The following is a 19835-nucleotide window of genomic DNA, read 5'->3' on the forward strand; positions in this document are numbered from 1 at the left end:
GCCCTGGCCTGGGTCCTCTCTGTTATTCATTAGCAGCCCGGAGCTGCCCCTTGGGCCAGGGATCAGAGTGGCCTGGACCAGAGCAGTCTGGGGAACTGGGGTCCTCTTTTCTCTGAATGGATGGAGATGAAGGGGCCCCGCCAGGTGCTGGCCACCCCCCCACTCTGGGCTCCGGTGGCTTCTTCGCTTAGCCCGGAGTCACAGCCCCCCGCGTGCTGCCTCCCCTGCCGACCCCTGCCCCTACTGGGTTGGTACCGAGGGCCAGTCTCAGAATCACGAGTGGGGGCACTCTGCCCTCCCACGTGGAAGGTTCTGTCCTCCTCCTGACTCTGGAGAAAACTCAAAATGCTCGGTTTAGGCCTGGGGTGGAATCTCCACGCTGCTCTTGCAAAGATAGAACATTTATCTTCAAGCTGCAGGGTGTCTGGTGCCCAGGCGGGCCTGGCCAGGGGCTCCAGCCTTCCGGAGGGCCCTGAAAACATAGCTACTTCCTCAGGGACAGGCTTCACAGGTATGTGTACCCTGCTCTCCTAAGGACCCTGGGCTAGAATTAACGATCCGCTGTTACTGTCTTGAAATCTTTCATCGGTTTTGAACAAGGGCAGGGTATTTTCATTTTGCCCTGGGCCCCTCCTGTTATGTAAGCTGTCCTATTTCATTTTTTGTTGTCTACCCTGAATTTTGCACTATGGAAACATGCTGCTATTTTTTTTTAACTTAATAACAAAATACCAAAAAGGATAAAAAGAAAGGAGGACACATTTATTATTTGTTGCACACGTTTTGAAACAGTTCACACGTCCATTGGTGCCGCATACACAGGATACAGAAGCCCAAACGCCACACATCCCATCCACGGTCGGATGCATTCCCAGGAGAGCCTGTGTGAGGTGTAGAATGCCACTCCCAGGAAGGACACAGAGACGGCAGCGTGTTCCCAGCCACCTGCTCTCTGCCAGATCCGTGCCGCTGCCCGGGGTGAGCCAGCCCTTACTCCACAGCTGGGTGGGCAGACGAGGTTCCCCAGACTCTCCTGCTGACCCCTTCGCCCCTGCAGGATCCCCTGCCTCTGGGAGTATCTTCGGAGTCAGATGCCATCAGAAGTCCTGGGCTCACATCCCAGCTTTGCTCGGAGCTCAGGGCCAGATACTTCTGTGTAGACAGGAGACTTCCACGGAGGGCATGGATGTGGCTTGGGAGCCTCTGAGTGGTCATTTTGCCCACCCTCTTCAGGCTGGGTCCTGTCTATGCTATCTGTTGCCGGAAAAATCTGCAGGGAAAGGGAGTTCGTGAGTTTTCCAGGTCCCTCAATTCTAGTATTTGTCACTTATGGGGATTTCTTGCCTGAATCATTGATGTTACAGTTTTGGCTCAGTTCTTACTAGCTGTAAGAAATTGGGATTCTCCTGCCCCATAAATCTCGCAGGACCAAACATGCCCCCAGTCTGAGAACAAGCTTTGAGGATCAGCATAGAGAGAAAAGCCCTTCTTCAAGGGTCATGGAGAAGCCACTGGCCACTCAGCACGGGAGGGAAGGAGCACTGCTGCCCTCTGGTGGCCAGTCAGCAGAGCATCAAGGAGCCACTCAGGGGGCAGGATCCCTTTTGCTTGTCTCTGGGACAGCAGCTTTGAGTCCTCAGGTAAATGAAAGTTCTTTCACTGTTCCTGGAACACAGCAAATGTGTCCTCACCTCAGGGCCGTGGCTCTTTCTGCTCCCTTTCCATGGAATGCTCTTTGTCCAGATCTCTAATGAAAGTCATCTGTTCATTCTCTAGTCCTGGGGCCAAATGACACCTCCTCAGGGAAGCCCTCCTGGACCACTTTGTCTGAAACAGCACCAGCCCCAGTCTTTGTCCCTTTCTATCCCATTACCTCGGTTGCTTTGTCCAAGCACTCATCTGCTATTTGAAAATATCTGTTTAAATTCTGTGCCTATCGCTTCTCTCCCTAATCGGAAAGCCAGCTCCAGGAGAGCAGGGTCCTCGTTTGTTTCATTTGTCACTGGACCTCGGCGCATTGTACATAGCGGATGTTCAACAATACTTGTTGGAGAAATAAATAAATGCATATCAACAAGAGCAACTGAGATTTAAGCAGAGCTTCTGGTCCTCGAAACCATATACTCTGAGGTCGGCAGGACACAAACCACCCCCATTTGACAGATGAGCCAGCTGAGGTTCGGAGAGATTTAGAGGAGTTGTCTGCGCATCCAGCAGAGAGGAATGAGCCCGTCCCGGGTGCCTCTCCTGGGCTCCCTCCGTCCTATACCCTGGAGGGGGCGGAGTATCGTTCCAGGCCTGCACAGTGGCCACCAGGGGTTGAGGCAGGCCCTCGCTTTCTGGCGCTGGTAGCCGGGGTGGCCTGAGCTGCACCCTTGTCCAAAGCTGTGCCGTGGCTTTGCGGGTGCGTGGCGGTATGGGCGAGGAAGGCCAGTCCCCAGGAGAACGTAACGGGACTCCAGACACAGTGGCCTGTCTGCAGAGATGTGAGTTCTGGAGCGAGAGTGTGTTTGGGGAGGGCAGGTAGCAGGAAGGCTGGAGCCAGCCAGGGAATGGTGACTCCTCCCGGCCCAAGATTTGGCTGTGACATTCTGGGTTCCATCGGGGCCCCTGAGGGCCCAGCCCTGTCCTTACTACACTCAGCCCGAGGCAGGGGCTGTGCTCTGATCTGGGCCCAGCACAGATATGAGGGTAGTGCCTGGGCTGGGCTTGGGCAGACGGGGTGGGGGTGGGAAGGGAAGGGCTGGTGGGGGCCGGGATGCCCAGGCCGTGGGCAGGCTTTGTCTGGGCATCAGAGCGGGAGTCTGAAAGATCAGCAACATCTACTCCTGGACTGGTCTTCCGGTGAGAGCTTGATGGAGTCTGTGAGGTAATTCTCTAAGATGCTTCGATACTGGGGAAGGAAAAGAGAAGTCAGAGTTCACATCCTGAGAGGCAAAGATGCCCACCTGCCTTCTGTTTCTCACTGGCCAACGGTGGTTGGGCTTTTTTGTCCCCTCCCCATTGCGTTGTTAGGAAACTAACAGCGGGGGTGGGGGTGGGGGTGGGGGTGGGGCACTGGTCTTCCCCACCCTCCTCTGTCCTCACCTCCTCCTCCAGCTTCTTCCCAGGAGCCCAGAGCAGTTGGGTGGCACCAATCTCCTGACCTACAACAAGGTCCCATAACTTTCCATTCTCCAGAAGGAGCATGGAAGTGGCCAGTGTCACCTAATCCTTGAAAGTGTCACCTGAGGTGACATCTGACCTCCGGCAGAGATGATGACAGCCCTCTCCTGATTCCTGCTGGAGACCTCTCCCCGCAAACACCCCCACACCCACCCTTTGTTCACCATGTCTGCCTCCCAGCCTCCCCCACGGCCACCCCTGGCACCTGAGAAGCCCAGTCAATTCTCTGTCCTCCCCCAGATAGACTCAGCCTTTCCACTGGGCCTATTTGGCTCTTTGCTACCTTCCCAAACCCCTGTGTCCCAACAAAGCCGGCCACTTCTATCCCAGGACCTCTTGGCTCAGGGTGAGGCTGAGGTGGGGCAGGGGGCCCTTCTTCCAGGAGATGAATACTAGGGCTAAAGGGTCTCTTCTTAAAGGGACCCCATGTCTTTATTCTGCCCGGCTCTCACCAGTCACTGGGCTTGGCATCCGTGCTCCCCCACAGCTGGTATTGTGTGGGTCAGTGGCCCTCACCGAGCAGCACCCATCACCACTGGTGAATGTCACAACCCTGTCCCAGGAGATGGCGTCAGGCCTCACTTGCTACACCCTGATGATGGTAGCTCCTGAGACACAGGAGACGGTCCCCTGATGCCCCATGACTGAGGGGTCATTTAGCCTCACATGCAGAGGTCATGGTGCGGGGCCTGGGATCCAGCCCTTTTTCATATAGTTTGTTTCCTGAAAGTCCCTGTTTCTCGGTCCTCCCAGGTTGGGTCTCAGGGCCTCCTTAGTCAGCCTCGGTGATGGGCCTTGAGTATTGCTCAACAAATTATTATATTATTTTTTAATGTTTATTTATTTTTGAGAGCGAGAGAGCCAGAGCATGAGCCGGGGAGGGGCAGAGGGAGAGGGAGACACAGAATCCGAAGCAGGCTCCATGCTCTGAGCTGTCAGCACAGAACCCGACGCGGGGCTCGAACTCACAAACCGTGAGATCATGACCTGAGCCGAAATCGGCTGCTTCACCGACTGAGCACTCCCCCTCAGCAAATTATTTAGAGTTATTAGAATTTATATATGTTTATTTTAACAGGAAGGATGAGTGCTAGGGGTTGGGGGGCAGTGTATGCCCTCCAAATGAAGGTCTATCTCTCTGGAGATGTCCCCACACCCCAGATTGATCTCCTCCTCTGCTGGGGAGGATCTTAGCCCACCGATTACAGACCTGACCCAGGGCACCCCAGGGCTTCCCCGGCTCTCACCCTGAGAGAGCAGAGTCCCACCCAAGGAGCCTGAGAAGACAAAATGGGGCCAGGTGGCTCCTTGTCCCCAGCACCTCCCAGGCCTGGTGTGTGGGCTCCAGCCTCTGCAGCCCTGGACGTGTCCCGTCCTCCACCTGGACCCTGCCGCTGTGTGTGGGGCCCTCTCACGCCATGGAGCTGATGTGGTTAAAATCCCGACACTTCCGGATCTCCCAGTGAGGGACAAGGGAGGGCAGAGCAGCACTGTCTAAGCCCCTTTTACCCTGGTGACCCAACTCTCTCTGAAAGGCAGGTTTGGGAAGCATTCTCTGTTTTGTCCTTTGTGGGTCCCTCTGTCACCATTCAAGCCAGAGACCATGACCAGGATCAGGAACTTCCCTAACTGGGTCTTTGGACCCTGTTGCTTCATCACCCCTGAGTGTGCCCCCCCCACCCCAGGTTCACCCGAGGCCCAGCGGGGGGCCCCAGAGCCCCTCATGAACAGAAACCGTGCCGTTGTCCGCAGCACCAGCCTGCAGGGAAGGGGGTGTGGGGCCTCCCGAGCAGCCACAGAGTTTCCTGAGCTCCTCTGCACTCTTTCTAGATCTTTATAGATTCGCATGGGGTTCTGCCTCTGGAAGGGGTGAGAAACTTCCTCACTCACTACACTGGAGAAGACTGAGGCCTTCACGCCGGCCTTCTGAACCCGATAACATTCACACGTCCCCAGGTCCAGATCACCAGAGGGCTTCCCATCTGTGACACCATTGCGGGTAATAACGGCGTCATCTTGCTCCTCGGATTTCCCACAAAACTTCTAAGCAACCAGCGGGCCGTAATTGGGTTTCCTGTGTAGCTCTTTTCTCCAGGCCCCCGTCCTCTTGGCCAGATGTGCATCCCAGTGCAGAGCAAACCGGAAGTGTCCTCACGCGTGCACCTACTGCACCTAAGGGATGTGACTGTGCCGGCCTGTGCCTTCAAGCCTGGTCGCCTCTGTGGACCTGCCTTTAGACCCTGCACCTGGAGGACCTCAGAAAGGTCCTGTGATTCCACCCAGCTTACCCGCTAGCCAGCCCGCTTCCCTCCTGGGCATGGCGATGGCGTCCTTCCCCAATTACCCCTCAGGAGCCGGGCCTCCATGCTGCAGCTCGTGCCACAGGGGCAGGGCCTGACAGCCCCAGCAGGGATGGTATATTACCAACTTGGCAAGAGCAGAATCTCATCCGTGCCAATCCCCTTAAGTAGGTGGTATCCCTTCGTATCATATTTTGGAATAACTAAGTATCCTAGTCCTTGAAAGCGGCCAGACTGGGGAGCGTCTGGGGGGCTCGGTCGGTTGAGCGTCCGACTTGGGCTCAGGTCACGATCTCGTGGTTCGTGGGTTCGAGCCCTGCCGTCGGGCTCCGTGCTGACAGCTCGGAGCCCGGAGCCCGCTGCGGATTCTGTGTCTCCCTCTCTCTGTGTCCCTCCCCTGCTCGCATCTCTCTCTCTCTCTCTCTCTTTCAAAAATAAATACACATTAAAAAAAGAAAAAGAAAGTGGGCAGATTGGGACCCTAAAGTAACCACCTACCATCTTTCCTTTCAAAATGTTCCCCGAGTACCTATTCTGGTGCCATGTTCACAAATCACTCCAACCAGAATTCACCGCAGAGCTCAGGCATTTCAGGGAAGTGTGGATGTCCTGTGGCCCGTGGACTGAGTGCATCACCCCCTTCCTCCCGTGATGCTCCTGCTTTCCCCCCTCTTCTCTAGCTTGGTCCCGAGCATTCCGTCCGAGCGATCGTGCATCTGACTGCCAAGCTGAATAGCTCCCGATTCCTTCTCTCCTACATTCAACCATCATGAGCCCCTGAGGCTCTACCTCCAACGTCTGTTTAGTCCACTTTGTCCTGCCATCTCCATCCTCTCGGGCTTGGGCTATTGTACTACCTTCCCAACCACCCACTGAGCCCATCTTCCATGAAGCAGAAAACTCCCTTGCTGAAAACCCTTATACACAGCTTCCATTTTAAAACAGCTACCTTCTATCTATCTATCTATCTATCTACCTATCTATCTATCTATCTATCTATTTATCTGAGAGAGGGTGTGAATGGGGGAGGGGCAGAGAGACCGGGAGAGAAAACACTGGAAGCAGGCTCCGGGCTGTCAGCGTGGAGCCCAGAGTGGGGCTCTAACCCAGGAACCCTGAGACCACGACCTGAGCCGAAACCAAGAGTCCTATGCTTAACCGACTGAGCCACTGAGGCGCCCCCAGCAACTTTTTACTTAATGCTTTCTCTGTACTAGGAATTGTTTGACTTGGTCCTCGCAACAACTCCATTAGGAAGATATTATTTGTACTTTAAAGACAGGGAAGTGGTGGCTTAGGGAGGCCGTGTGACTTGTGAGTCAGAGGGGGAGTCAGGATTTGCAGTCAGATCTCCCCGGCTTCAGAGCCCCAGGTCCTCCCACCCCAGCCTGGGGCTTCCTCCCCTTGCCGCCTCTCACATCTCCCCTCAAACCCTCCAGCACCGTGAGCACGACACCTCCCTGGGGAGGAGGGGAGAGGCCCTTGCCGGAAATGTCTTTGAGAACTCATCTGACCTCACGACACAGGTGTGCAAACTCCGGTTTCACTTTAAAAGTGCACGTGCGTTTTACAGTCTATGCTCTAGTAAATAATGGTTGTTCTGTTTTAAGGGGAAAATACTTCTCCTCCACGTTTCTAAGGAAAAGGCACAGCCTGTGGGGCTTCAAGGTGCCAGGTGAGCCCCTGTGTGCCTCGGGTCCAGCAGCGCGGTCTGGACACCATGCGCCCGCTGTGTGAAGTCCAGGCGCTTGGTGGGGGCTCTCTAAGCCTTCGTGATCCGTGCTGTTGACCTTGTGGGCCTCATCGCTCGCCCCACACCCCCACTTTCCTGCATGCCACATTTCCTCCTCTTACAGATGGACCCACAGTTGCTTCCTCACATGAGCCCTGTGGCTTGGTGCCTGGGCCTCTGGTCGTGCCCTTCTCTCTCTCCTTCTCCTGTGCCTGCCCCTCCCCCATCCTCCCGTGGCCACCTGCAAACTGTGCTTTGTCTTTCAACACCCAAGTCACATGCCACTTCTCTGGGGACCATCCTTGCCCACCCTCGCCACCAGCCACCACTGAGTCATCTCCATGCCTTGACTTTGCCCCCTCTGTGGCACTTACCTCTGTGACAACCTGTTTGTGAATATCCTACTCCTCTACCTGACCTTAGAGACCCTGAGGTCCATATCTCCAGCCCTAGCCTGATAACTCAAGAAGTGTTTACAGGATTGCATTATTTCCATCTTATAGATGAGGAAACTGAGGCTCAGAGGAGTCATATGCCCAGGGGTCCACTCAAAAACACCAGGGCAGGATTCAAATGTAGGTCAGTTTCGCTGTGGATACCACACTTGTGACTTCTAGACTTCTCATCAGTAAGTTTCCCCCATCAACGTGAGGGACTGACCTAGGGTTGCTCAGCCACTCTTTGGCCAAGTAGGATGGATATTAAAAACAACAACAACAACAGGGGTGCCTGAGTGGCTCAGTCTGTTGAGCGTCTGACTCTTGGTTTCGGCTCAGGTCATGATCTCGTGGTTCATGAGTTCAAGCCCCGCGTTGGGCTCTGTGCTGGTGGCCAGCACAGTGCCTGCTCTCTCTCCCTCTCTCTGCCCTTTCCCTGTGCTCTCAATCTCTCTCTCAAAATAAATGAACAAACGTTACAAAAAATAAAATAACAACAACCAAGCAGACAAGCTTCATAAAGTGGACACAGCAAGAAAGATGTAACTTTAAGAATAAAGGACACTCCAATCGACAGCTGACTGGATAAAGAGGTGGTATATATATATATATATATATATATATATATACACACACACACACACACACACACACACACACAATGGAGTATTACTCGGCAATCAAATAGAATGAAATCTTGCCATTTGCAACAACATGGATGGAACTAGAGGGTATTATGCTAAGCAAAATTAGAGAAAGACAAATATCATATGATTTCACTCATGTGGAATTTAAGAGACAAAACAGATGAACATAAGGGAAGGGAAGCAAAAATAAGATAAAAACAGAGAGGGAGACAAAACACAAGAGACTCTTAAATACAGAGAACTGAGTGTTGCTGGAGGGCTTGTGAGTGGAGGGATGGGCTAAACGGGTGACGGGCATTAAGGAGGACACTTGTTGGGATGAGCACCGGGTGTTATATGTAGGGGATGAGTCACCGGATTCTACTGAAATCATTATTGCACTCTATGCTAACTAACTTGGATGTAAATTTTAAAAATACTAAAAAGAAGAGAACAAAGGACGCTCCTTCTTCAGAAAGGACAGATGCTGACCACACACAGACACTGGCTGTGGGCCGATGGAACTTCTCCGTGACTCAGCATTTGGCAATCACTGTTCTGTGTCGGTGCAGGATCATTTATCACCTCTCACCATACAAGGTCAAACAACCTTCTTCAGTTTCCAGGGGAGTGGCATGAGCAGGCACATCTGTGGCTTAAGAGCCAGCGTTACGGACTGTATCGTAAAGCCACAGCCCTCGGTCATGTGCTAGAGACGGACATCCCCTGCTTCCTTTTAACACGAGACAGTGAGGGCTGGGGGCCGGGAGGGGAAGCATACGAATATAGCCTGTGTCCGGCCAAACCCTGCGATTAAGGCTTCTCCCCGGGCAGCCTCTTGGGGGTGGTTGCTTCCTCTCTCCTTGGTGGACGACCGCAGACGGGGCCACGGAGCACTTCCGTCCAGGGCAGCTGGCAGCACGGGGCCAGGCTGCCGGTCGACCGCAATGACGGCAGGCACTTCCACGTCGGGGACACCCCCCATCTCCCATCCTCCCTTCTTCAATTCAAAATCATTGCTGTGATGAGCCTTCCCCCTCTCCTGAGAAGCCCACCGTGATTAAATGTGGCAGAAGAATGAGACAAGCTGAGCCCTTCCCTGCGCCAATGACTTGAACCCTTTTCTGAGTTTCCAGATTCCATATTGGAAGGGGAAGAAAACACTGTTACTGCTTCCAGGCAGCCTTCCCTGATCTTCCCCTCGTCCCCCTTCCCATCCCTCACAGCTGGGCTGCGTGCCTCCCCTCCCCCTGCCGCTGGGGCCACCTCACCAAATCCTTTCACGCCATGCACCTGTACGGTAACCACACATGGGCCTATCGGGCTCCCCTCCAGAGAGCCAGGGTCCCCGAGCCCTACACGCTGCCGGCCACAGAGGACACACTCCACACGGGGGGCCCACCGCTGTCCATCTCTTTGCCTGGAGGATGTCAGCCACTCCTGCAGACCTGATCGTCCATCTGGACAAATGCTTGGCGCTGTGGGGCCTCTCTCGCCAGTCAGGACTGAACTAGACCAGCAGCTCCCAAACCCTCCCTACACTGGAATGTCTCCGGGGGAGGCACAGAAGCGTGTATTTTAGAAACTCCACAAGGGATCATCAGCCGGACCGAGGGACCACTAACTATGTAACCCAAGGTAGGTTTAGACTTCTGGCACTCTGGGGTTCCAGAACCAGAGCACTGCCGAGCCCATTCAACAACTAATCGAGACGATGAGCCGTCCAGTCCTACCCGCATCTCTACCTGAGTCCAGTGTGTTGTTCTCTGAAGCTCCCCAGTTTCCCATCCTCGGGGCAGCCCTGGAGAATGATACCACCATAGCCACTTACCCTGGACAGAGCCCGGCTGGCCAGCATCTCGAAGGCCTGTACCACGTTGATGTCATTCTTGGCACTGACCTCAAAGTAAGGGATGTCTTTCTCTTTACACCAGCCCTGGGCTACCTCCTGAGGCACCTGAGTGAGGGGAAAAAATGATCACTGTATGTATCACCATGGCCACCGCCATCGTAGCACCCTCTCTCATTACCACCGTGTCTCGCCATCCCCACTACTACTCCCATTTATTGAGAAACTTCCCTGTGTCTGAAATGCTACATGTGTTATTTCTTTTTTTTTAATTTTTATTTTTTTACCTTTATTTATTTTTGAGAGACAGAGAGAAACAGGGCACAAGTTGGAGAGGGGCAGAGAGAGAATGGGACATAGAATCCGAAGCGGGTTCCGGGCTCCGAGCTGTCGGCACAGAGCCCGATGCGGGGCTCGAACCCGTGAACCGTGAGATCATGACCTGAGCTGAAGTCGGACGCTTAACCGACCCGGGAGCCCCTCACGTGCGTATTTCTTAACGTAAATCTAGGAGGTGGGCTTTTGTGAGCTCTGTTTTCCAGATGAGGAAACTGAGGACTGGAGAATATAAACGTGCTCAGAGTGTGTGGGGTTGAGCAGGATTTGAACACAGGCTCGGCAGAACTAGAGCCCAATGTACTATATGCTGCTTTCCTAAGGCTCCTTCTTCAGTCCCTTTATAAGATAAACATGATAGACACTAGCCGGGGTGGAGGGCTTCCTTCCCCTGGGCTGGCTCACCAGGGCCCATGCCCAGGAGGTCTGTTGCTGAGCAGAGACTCAGGTCCTTGTTAACCCTCCTTCCCCAGGGTAGAGTCCGAGGAACAGTTGATAAGCCAGATACTGTGTTAGATATCTTGTCATCTTCACTCATTCAATCCTCCCAATGACCCTGTGAGATGGGTCTTACCGGCTCAATTTAGAGATCGGAACACTGAGGCTCAGAGAGGTTCAGCGATTTGCCTCAGATCACACAGCTGAGAAAGGCAGAGCTGCACTGCAGTCCCGCTCAGAGCTCCTGTGGCATGGGCACTGTCCTCTGCAGAGCACTGCAGGAGAACGGTACCCTTTCTCCCTCTCCCACTGGACCATTGATTCCTTGAGCTCAGGCTCATGGTCTCCTCAGCTCTTGGCCTGGCAGTGTGGGCCACTCAGTACAGGCAGAATGAGTACATCTCTACCCGAATGCAAACGGCTGATCAGAGTTTGATCGTGCTGGTTTGGAAAACTCCTGAGAGCCCTGGGAGTTACTTCCAAAGACAATTGGAACCATTGACTTTAATCCCTAATGAATTATTTCAGGGAGGAAGAAATGGCCATATATGGAACATTGGCTGTGTTTGGTACTTTGTAGTCATGATTTCATTGTGCTTAAGGGAGCCAGGGTTTTTTTATCCTGAAGAAAGGACATTCTGCCCCTCTCCCAGAAGACAGCACAGCCAGGGGGCAATCAGAGAATGCCTCCCTCCTGCAGGTCCTAAGGATGACTATCTCATTGCGATTAAAGGACGCGTGACTGTCTCGGCTCCCTGGTCTCACGAGTGGCGGCACCGGAGGCTCATGGTGGCCTCCTACAGAACCTCTGTTGACACCAGTATTGCCTGGCATTGGGAGGCTCGCCATGTGAGACTGGAGGGTGCAGCCCCTTAGGTCGACTAAGCAGCCTGCCCTTTGGGGAACTGGCTGACACCTCCATACCCCGTGCCTGGGTTCTGGGGGGAAACCCCAGGCCTTTTAGTCTCGGCTTCTGATCTCCAAGACCTTCCTGCCTTTATGGGGAGGGGTCCAGAATTGGCCAGGACTGCTCCCTTCCATGGAGCACAGATGCCCAAGGCCTGGTGAGCAGGCAAGAAGGTTCACAGCTCAGGAACATTCTGAACTCTTTGGAGGAAGCGTCAAGGGTAACCCACAAATAAGTATTAGAAATTAACACGCTGTACCTTGACGGGGCCTTAGAAATGCAAAGGGCTTCCTATCTTTTAAAGTCCTTAAGTGTGAGGACTGGACTCAGGCTTTTCACTGTGCCTTCCCCCTGCCCACCCTCCACCCCCACCAGGTGATGAGCATTTTGCTGAGCACATCACTGATGTTCTGGGGTTGCAGTAAAAACCATAGTCAAGTGAAAAGAAGCCAAAGGACTCTGCTTCTCCAGGATGCAGGGAGATCTTTTATACTTCATGGCACGAGAAGCAGATGCCCGGATTAGTGCCCAAGGTCACCCGGCAACAGAGCTGGGGGGACAAGGCTGCACCTGCAACCCGCTGATCTCCGCTCCCTTTTCTCCCACTGGACAGTGACTGGGCCTGTCTGGTGCCTGGTTGTGACAGATGTTTTATCTCATTTGTCCCCGATCTTTCTCTGTTGGGTTTATATGGAATGATTAAGTCGCGCTCCAAAATGTCAGTTGAGATTATGTTGCAAATTAACATTCTTTTTGGATGCCCCTTCTCCTCTCCCAAACTGAACCCCAGCAAGCGGGCCTGGGAAGAAAGCCACCCAGACAGCGCTTTTCACTATTTGCTTCCAAATCTTGTTACAATTTCATCATTGTCTCAGTCATCTTGTCCTTTATTTATTTATAAAATAATAGCTCTTTATAATTTAGGCTCTGACTGTGGAAATAAACTCAGGGTGTGGTACTTGGGGACTTGGGAAATAGGAAATTTTTGAAAGCTTTCCTTCTGTTAATTTGGCTTTGGGCTGACGATATATACTATTAACATTTTGCTTCTCCTGTTAACTGCTTGTTCATCAGAGGCCAAATGTTTGACAAAACTAGCTCAATTCGCATAATTTTATTTATGATGTTTTGCATCTCATACGCATTTTAAGCGATCAATTGTATGAATGTTAACATTAGTGTGTCAAATACATCTGAAACCACTACCAAAAATAACTGAGACTTATTTCAGAAAATATAATCCCCATGTTATGAATCAGTGATCAGTCAGAAACTGCCTTCCTGAACATAGAGCAAAGGATTCACATCCTAGTGAATAAATCCCTCATAGCATAGGTATTTGCAGAACTGTTCTTTCTAGCAAACTAGTATTTTTTCACTATTGCCTTCTGTAGAAGGAATAGGGATTTAAAAAAAATCAAAGTCAGCAATTTCTTTAAAATCATTCTGGTGAGATATATATATATATATATATATATTATTGTTCTAAAACCTACATAAACACAGGATTTGCCATTTTAACTATGCTTAAGTGCACAGTTTGGTGGCATTAAAGCATATTCCCGTTGCTGTGTCACCATCATCCCCATCCAACTCCAGAACTTTTTACTCATCCTAAATCTAGCAGTAGACTTTTAAACATTTATCTCCTTTTTATTAAGTGAGAAAAACTCCTGTGTTTTCCCAGCTCATCCCTTGGAGAACGCAAGAGGGAAGGTAACGATGGTTTCTGTGGGCTAAGTTTGCCAAATGCTTCATAGCCATCATTTCCTTTAAGTCCCCAGCCACCTCATGGAATCTGTGTCTGGTCTGCACCTCACAGACGAGGACCCTGGAGCTGGCCCAGGGCAAGCACAGACTTGAGCCCAGAGAAGGCGCTCCTTCAGGTAGCTCTCGGCTAGGCTCGTATGCGCTCACCTCTGTTCAAGTGAGCCCAGAGCATGCCTCCCGGCTGGCCTTCTCTGTTCCCCAAGCCCTCTGCTAAGCTGGGGCAAAACAAGGACATTGGAGGGCAGTGGTGTCCCGGCGTCACCTCTCCTCACTCACGGTTCCTCCTGTCTACTTCCCTGCCCTCATTTCATTATTGCTTAGCGTTTTCCCCACCTCTGCTGATGCCTACTCTACCAGTCCCCGTCCCGGGGCTGCCCTGTGGAAAGACGAACTCCCCTCGCTTCCCTCCTCCAGGGTCCTCTGTCACCTCCCTGTCCTGGCTGAGCCCTGGCTTTTCCTGGAGTCTCTGTTCCTCCTGTCGCCCTCTCCCGTGGGGGCTGTGTCTACACCCTGCTCACCGCAGACCCCAGAGATGGCGATGAGCTTGGCTGGGGCCTCCCTGGTGCCTTCAAATCTCTCTTCTTCCTCTCTTTCTGCAGAGCAAAGCTCCTCCCCTGAGGCGTGGATGGTCCCCTCCACCCCTCGTGTTATCACTGGCTCTTTCCATCCTGCTTGTTTCCGTGCTAATCCTGTTGTCTCCACCTCTCAAGGTAGCCTCCCCTGCCCCTCCAACAGAATGCATCTTTTCTCCACTTCAGTCTCTTCTTCCCAGGGCCTGACCCAGGACCTCTGTCAAATATCAAATCTGGTCTCCCATTCGGTGACACAGTCTCCTTCCCTTCCACCTCCACCTGTCCTCACTCCTTCTGTCCTGCCCTTCTGCCTTGGACACTGCAGCTAGCTGCTGTTCCTCCAAACCTTCCCCTGGCTCTCTTCTTTCCTGGGTGGCTTGTCAGTGCCCCCACACCTCTATTCTTCAGCTACTCTCGTCTGGAAGAACCTTAGTCCCAGGTCCCTTGTTCCTGGCTCTCACTCCATACATGGCTGCTGGGGAAAAACAATCCAGACACCAGCTCCAACTCCTGGTCTCCTCCTTCAGCTGAGCCCCTAGGGTCACCCATCTGTTCTTGTCTTTGTCCTTGATTGCTCTCCAGAGTAAATGGCAGAGCTTTGCTATGAGTCTTGATACTTCTACTTGGTCCTCTTTCGCTTCCTGCTCAACAGAAGATGGTGCCTCTGATTTCACTGAGAAAAAGTCAGAACCTCATGCATGCATGCATCCGTCCGTCCATCCAACCATCCATCCATCCACCCATCCATCCATCCATCCATCCATCATTCCAAATAATGCCTCAGTTCTATTTCTTTTCTCTATTTGAACCATTGTGAAAACATAGTTCAAATATGATGGCTCAGTTCCTCATTCCTTTTCTCTATTCGAAACACTAAGACAATCTTGTTCAAATGGTTCTTTTTGGTGTCATTTTAGGTTTGTTTGGCACAAGAGCATCTTTTACAAATTAAGTCTGCCTCTATTGTTTTCTCATTGGTAGGCAATAAGGAAAGAGCTCTAATCAATGCTACTGCAGTGGTAAATAAATACCTACACGAGTGGGGTCCCTGCAGCCATGGAGCAGACTGCTTGCCATTGAATAGCCAGATAATCCAATATATGCCCATGGTAATAAAAAGACATATTACTACTTTCCCAGAAAATTTACAGATTCAAGAATTGATAACTGTGATCCCCTACCTGACCCTGGGTAGAAATACTGTTTTACAGGTAAATTCAAATTCCACCTGCCTACGGCTGATGCCTTAATTCCTCCACTTCCTGTCTCTAGACAAAATTGCTTTCACTTCTCAAGTCACAGCATGCTATTTCTTGCCTTTGCTCATGCTGTTTCTTCAGCCTGGAACCCACCTCCCCTCGGAAGCCCTTCCTATATTCTGGGTTTGAGTAAATGCCCATTCCCTGTGGCCGCCAAATATCCAAGGTATATCTCCGTCATTTTATTTACCGTAATGTATCGTAGGCGTTTTTCAAGTGTCTGTATGCACTACTAGGCTGCAACATTCTTAAAGTAAGGACTGTGCCTGATTCAGCTCCCTATGTGTGGGACCGACCACGGTGCCTGGCACAGAGTAGGTGCTCACGTAATGTTTGGTGGATGAACGAAAGTATGACTGGTACCTGCCGGTCTGCGAGATCAATCTTGTTTCCCAGCACCACCATGGGGTAGGACGGTTCCATCGGAATCGTTTTGGCCAGGACGTCACCCCGCCAGGTATCCAGTGCTTCAAAAGACTCTAGGTCGGTGACATCGAAAGCCAGGATGCAGCCATCAGAGCCTTTGTAGAATGTGGACACCATGGAGCGAAACCGCTCCTGTCCACCCGTGTCCCAGATCTGGAGGGGAAGAGCAGCCGCCCCATTGGGCTGTGATGAGTGCCTGGAGGTAGGCCCAGCTGGGTGCCATGATGTCAAAGTGTCCTTTTCTGGGCAGGAAGCAGACAGCCTTGGCACAGGTGCTTGTGGTCCTTTCAAGCACGGGCAACTCAACCCTGTTGCCCGTGTTCGTGACAGTATCTTCGCACTGTCATTTAGCAACCCAAGAGCACTTAACATCTGAGCTCTCACGTTCCCCCTGGGCCATCAAGACAGGCACAGTTATTCTCACCTGATAGATTTGGACCCTGGGAATGACTTGCCCAAGGTCACTTACCAACTTTTCCAGTGAACCTGCGACTAGGAATAAGGCCTCCCAACATCTGGATTAGCCTTCCTCCCCACCCCCGCCCCCCGCCCCAGATCAGGGATCAGCATTTCTTTTTCCTTGAAGGGTCACGTAGTAAATATTTTAGGCTTTGTAGACCTAACTGTCTGTTGCAACTACTCAACTCTGCCTTTGTAGTGCAAAAACAGTCATAGACCATAAGTAAACAAATGGGCATGGCTATGTTCTAATAAAACTGTATTTGTAAAAACAGGTCGTGGAGCACATCTGGCCCATGAATTGAAGTTTGCTTATCTCTGCTCTAGACCGTTGTAGTTCCTGGTGCACACGGCTGTGCGAGTGGCCATCTAGGGAATGTGGGATGATGTCAGGTACGCGGGCTGAAGAGGGAGAGGCAGAGCAGCTTACCTGTAGCTTCAAAGTTGTGTCATCCAGTATGATAATCTTGGAGAGGATGCTGGCCCCCAGTGTGGTCTGGTAGTCCTCGTAAAACGTCTTGTGCACATACTGGTGGAGGAGGGAGGTCTTCCCCACACTGAAGAAAAAAACCCAAACACATGTGAACAACACACACACACACACACACACACACACGCACACCCGGACTCTTCTCAGAATCTTGCCATGCGCCTCTCGCTGCCACCTCTCTGTGATTCTGAATTTCTAACATTTGCAGTCCAAGGACCACAGTGAGCAGTAAGGGATCAGTGAATGGACTCTAGAAGTAAGGATCAGTCCGGGACGCCTGGGCGGCTCAGTTGGTTAAGTGTCGGACTTCGGCTCAGGTCATGATCTCACGGTTCGTGGGTTCGAGCCCCATGTTGGGCTCTGTGCTGACAGCTCGGAGCCTGGAGCCTGCTTCCGATTCTGTGTCTCCCTCTCTTCCCTTCCCCCGCTCGTGCTCTGTCTCTGTCTCTCTCTCTCTCTCTCAAAAATGAATAAACATTAGAAGTAGGGACCAGTCCGAATGAGGAGAGAAGTTTGCAGAGAGTGGAGCGTCCCACAGGTCAGGCCTTTCCTATATTTGACAGAGGTGGGAGGACAGACGGATGCCAAGTGGTTTGTCTAATCCACATAGCTAGTCACTGCAGAGTTAGGGCAGACCTGGGACCAGTAACCAGACATCCCGACTCCCAGCCTCTTTTGCCCATCTCTCCTCCCTGATGCCACTCTGAATCAGAGAGAGACCCATGGCCGGTGGGAAATATGCAGGAGGCCTCACTGCCCTTGGGTAGGGGGCTGCTTCCCAATCCCCACACCCTGAGCTGATCTTGGCTTACTCACCCCAGGGCTCCGATGATGATGAGTTTCAGGTCCACCTTCTTCCGGGGATTCATGGAGGGGCTTCGGAGCCTGTAGGGAAACAGAAGTCGTCTGCATGCTGGCCAGAGTCCCGTGTGGCCATTGTCACTGAGGCTGGCCTCTACTTTCCCTTCCTTGATGTGCAGATCACTGCTCTGGGCCCGGGACTCAGGTGGGGCTGTTCTCCAAAGGAGATAGGGGACCAGCAATGCTGATGCCCTCCCTCAGCTTCCCCTCGGGGCCTCCCCAAGGCTGGAAGTGTGGTGGCCCCACAGGACAGGCACATCTCTCACTCTTCAGCATCACCAACCCTGTTCTTGGAGGCAGCCCGGAGCGCCAAGAAGACCGCACGGGGTTGAACAGAGGCCTCGAGGACAGTCAAACCAGCAGCCAGGGGTGGAGAGCAGTGCGGGAAGAGGAGATGGGGGCAGGACAAGGGGTCCATTGTCAGGACTGCCCGAGAGGCTCTGGATGGGAGAGCGCCCCTCCCCCAGCCCGAGGTGTTGCTGCAATCACAGAATCAAAAGGCTCTTCTTTAATGCAGCTGGTGGGGGTATAATTGGTACATGTTTCTGGAAAGCTAGTTGGCAGCAAGTATTGAGAGCCTTAAAAATGTTCCTGCCGTCCACTTCTAGGAATTTGTCCTGGGGAAATAATCTGAGATGCAGGCAAAGATTCTGGTTCAAGAATGTTCTTCACAGTATTATTTATAAACATCCAACAACAAAGAAGTGGTTAAATAAATCATGGCACACAATAGACTATTAACATGGAGTTTTGGAGACTATCATACTAATGTGGGAAAATGCTCATGCCATAGGGTCTAAAAGAAGACAGAAGACACTGCACTGTATATACGATACCATCACATATATGAAAATGAGTTCCTACTTGCATAGAAAAAAGCCTAGGAATAAATATACAACAAACTTAAGTGGTTGATTCTGTGTGGTAGGGAAATTATACAATTTAACATTTGTTCTCTGTGCTTTTTAGTATGTTCCATTTTTTTTTTCAACTTTTTATTTATTTTTATTTTTTTTTTATTTTTGGGACAGAGAGAGACAGAGCATGAACGGGGGAGGCCAGAGAGAGAGGGAAACACAGAATCGGAAACAGGCTCCAGGCCATTTTTAAATAACACACATGTCAAACAGGTATTGTTCCTGTAAGAAATAATTTGTTTCTTTCCTATAAGAAAGAAACATGTATATATGCATGTATGCATTTTACATATACATGTACATATTGATTATTTAAAAAGGTTTTTTTGATGTTTATTCACTTTTGAGAGAGAGAGAGAGAGAGAGAGAGAGAGAGAGAATGAGAGTGTGGAAGGGGCAGAGAGAGAGGGAGACACAGAATCTGAAGCAGACTCCAGGCCCCGAGCTGTCAGCACAGAGCCCGATGCGGGGCTCAAACCCACGAACTGTGAGATCATGACCTGAGCTGAAGTCAGACGCTCAACCAACTGAGCGCCCCATATTATTATTATTTCTCAACAAGCTAAGGCAAAACTGTTGCAGGGGATTGTGCTTAACTGGCTCTTTGGCTCTACCCTTACGTGCACACGTATGTGTATACAGTTCCCAACTCCTGAGTGCTCCAGACTTGGACGGAGCAGGTAGGCATGCTGAGCAAACCTTGATCTGACTCAGCCTGGCTGAGGTGTCAAAAAGGTCAGTTTGAGTTTCCTTAAGGTCCTGGAAAAAGCTCAAAATAAGATGTTCTGAGGCCTTGGTTCTAATTCTCTCATGTTGCCACCGTGTGACGTTGGATCATTTACTTCCCCTCTCTGAGTGTTGGCTTTCCAACTAGAGAATGAGCAAGTTGGGCACCAAAGACTCAAGGTCCCTTCTGGTTGAAAAATACTTTATCAACTGGAGCTCTAACTCACTGGCCACAAGGGCCTTGCCCGGGGGTGCCTAGGCCCCAGGGGCGTAGGGCGGTTAGTGCCCCTCCACGAGCCATGTCGTGGCCCCAGGGTGATTTGAGGCTCGGCTCAGAGCTGTTTGTCCGAAGAGCCAGAGCTGGTGTCACTGGACCTTCTGCGGTAACCCAGGAGGGCTGGCTTGGCATGATGGGCAAGACCTCTTCGTGGTAATCCGCGACAGTCCTTCAAAAAATCCCGACACGGTCACTGCATTCCAAAGCCCTGCACTAGACACAAGCACGAGCACAAAAATGGAGCAAATAGGAAACCACCCTAAGGAGTCATCATGGGAGAAGGCACAG

The 19835-nt window shown here is 51.7% G+C and overlaps 1 protein-coding gene across 5 annotated transcripts in view; it reads right to left on the minus strand.

Annotated features, from left to right (window-relative positions):
* Positions 1 to 741: 741 nt before the first annotated feature.
* Positions 742 to 19835, minus strand: part of RAB7B (RAB7B, member RAS oncogene family) — a 28295-nt gene continuing 9201 nt past the window's right edge. For 3 of the 5 annotated variants that reach the window (XM_081791922.1, XM_060644299.3, XM_081791921.1), the window contains 5 exons: positions 17583 to 17651; positions 16707 to 16833; positions 15755 to 15970; positions 10006 to 10217; positions 742 to 2893 (listed from right to left, as the gene is read on the minus strand). In XM_081791922.1, coding sequence (XP_081648048.1) covers positions 2878 to 2893; positions 10006 to 10217; positions 15755 to 15970; positions 16707 to 16833; positions 17583 to 17635 — 624 coding nt within the window. In that variant the 5' untranslated portion in view covers positions 17636 to 17651 and the 3' untranslated portion in view covers positions 742 to 2877. Of the gene's footprint in view, positions 2894 to 10005; positions 10218 to 15754; positions 15971 to 16706; positions 16834 to 17582; positions 17652 to 17910; positions 18225 to 19835 lie in introns of those variants that run through there. The other 2 variants (XM_060644300.3, XM_060644301.3) reach the window with 2 other exon arrangements.

Source organism: Panthera onca, chromosome F1 (genome assembly GCF_046562875.1).
Source record: "Panthera onca isolate mPanOnc1 chromosome F1, mPanOnc1 haplotype 2, whole genome shotgun sequence".
Taxonomy (NCBI): domain Eukaryota; kingdom Metazoa; phylum Chordata; class Mammalia; order Carnivora; family Felidae; genus Panthera; species Panthera onca.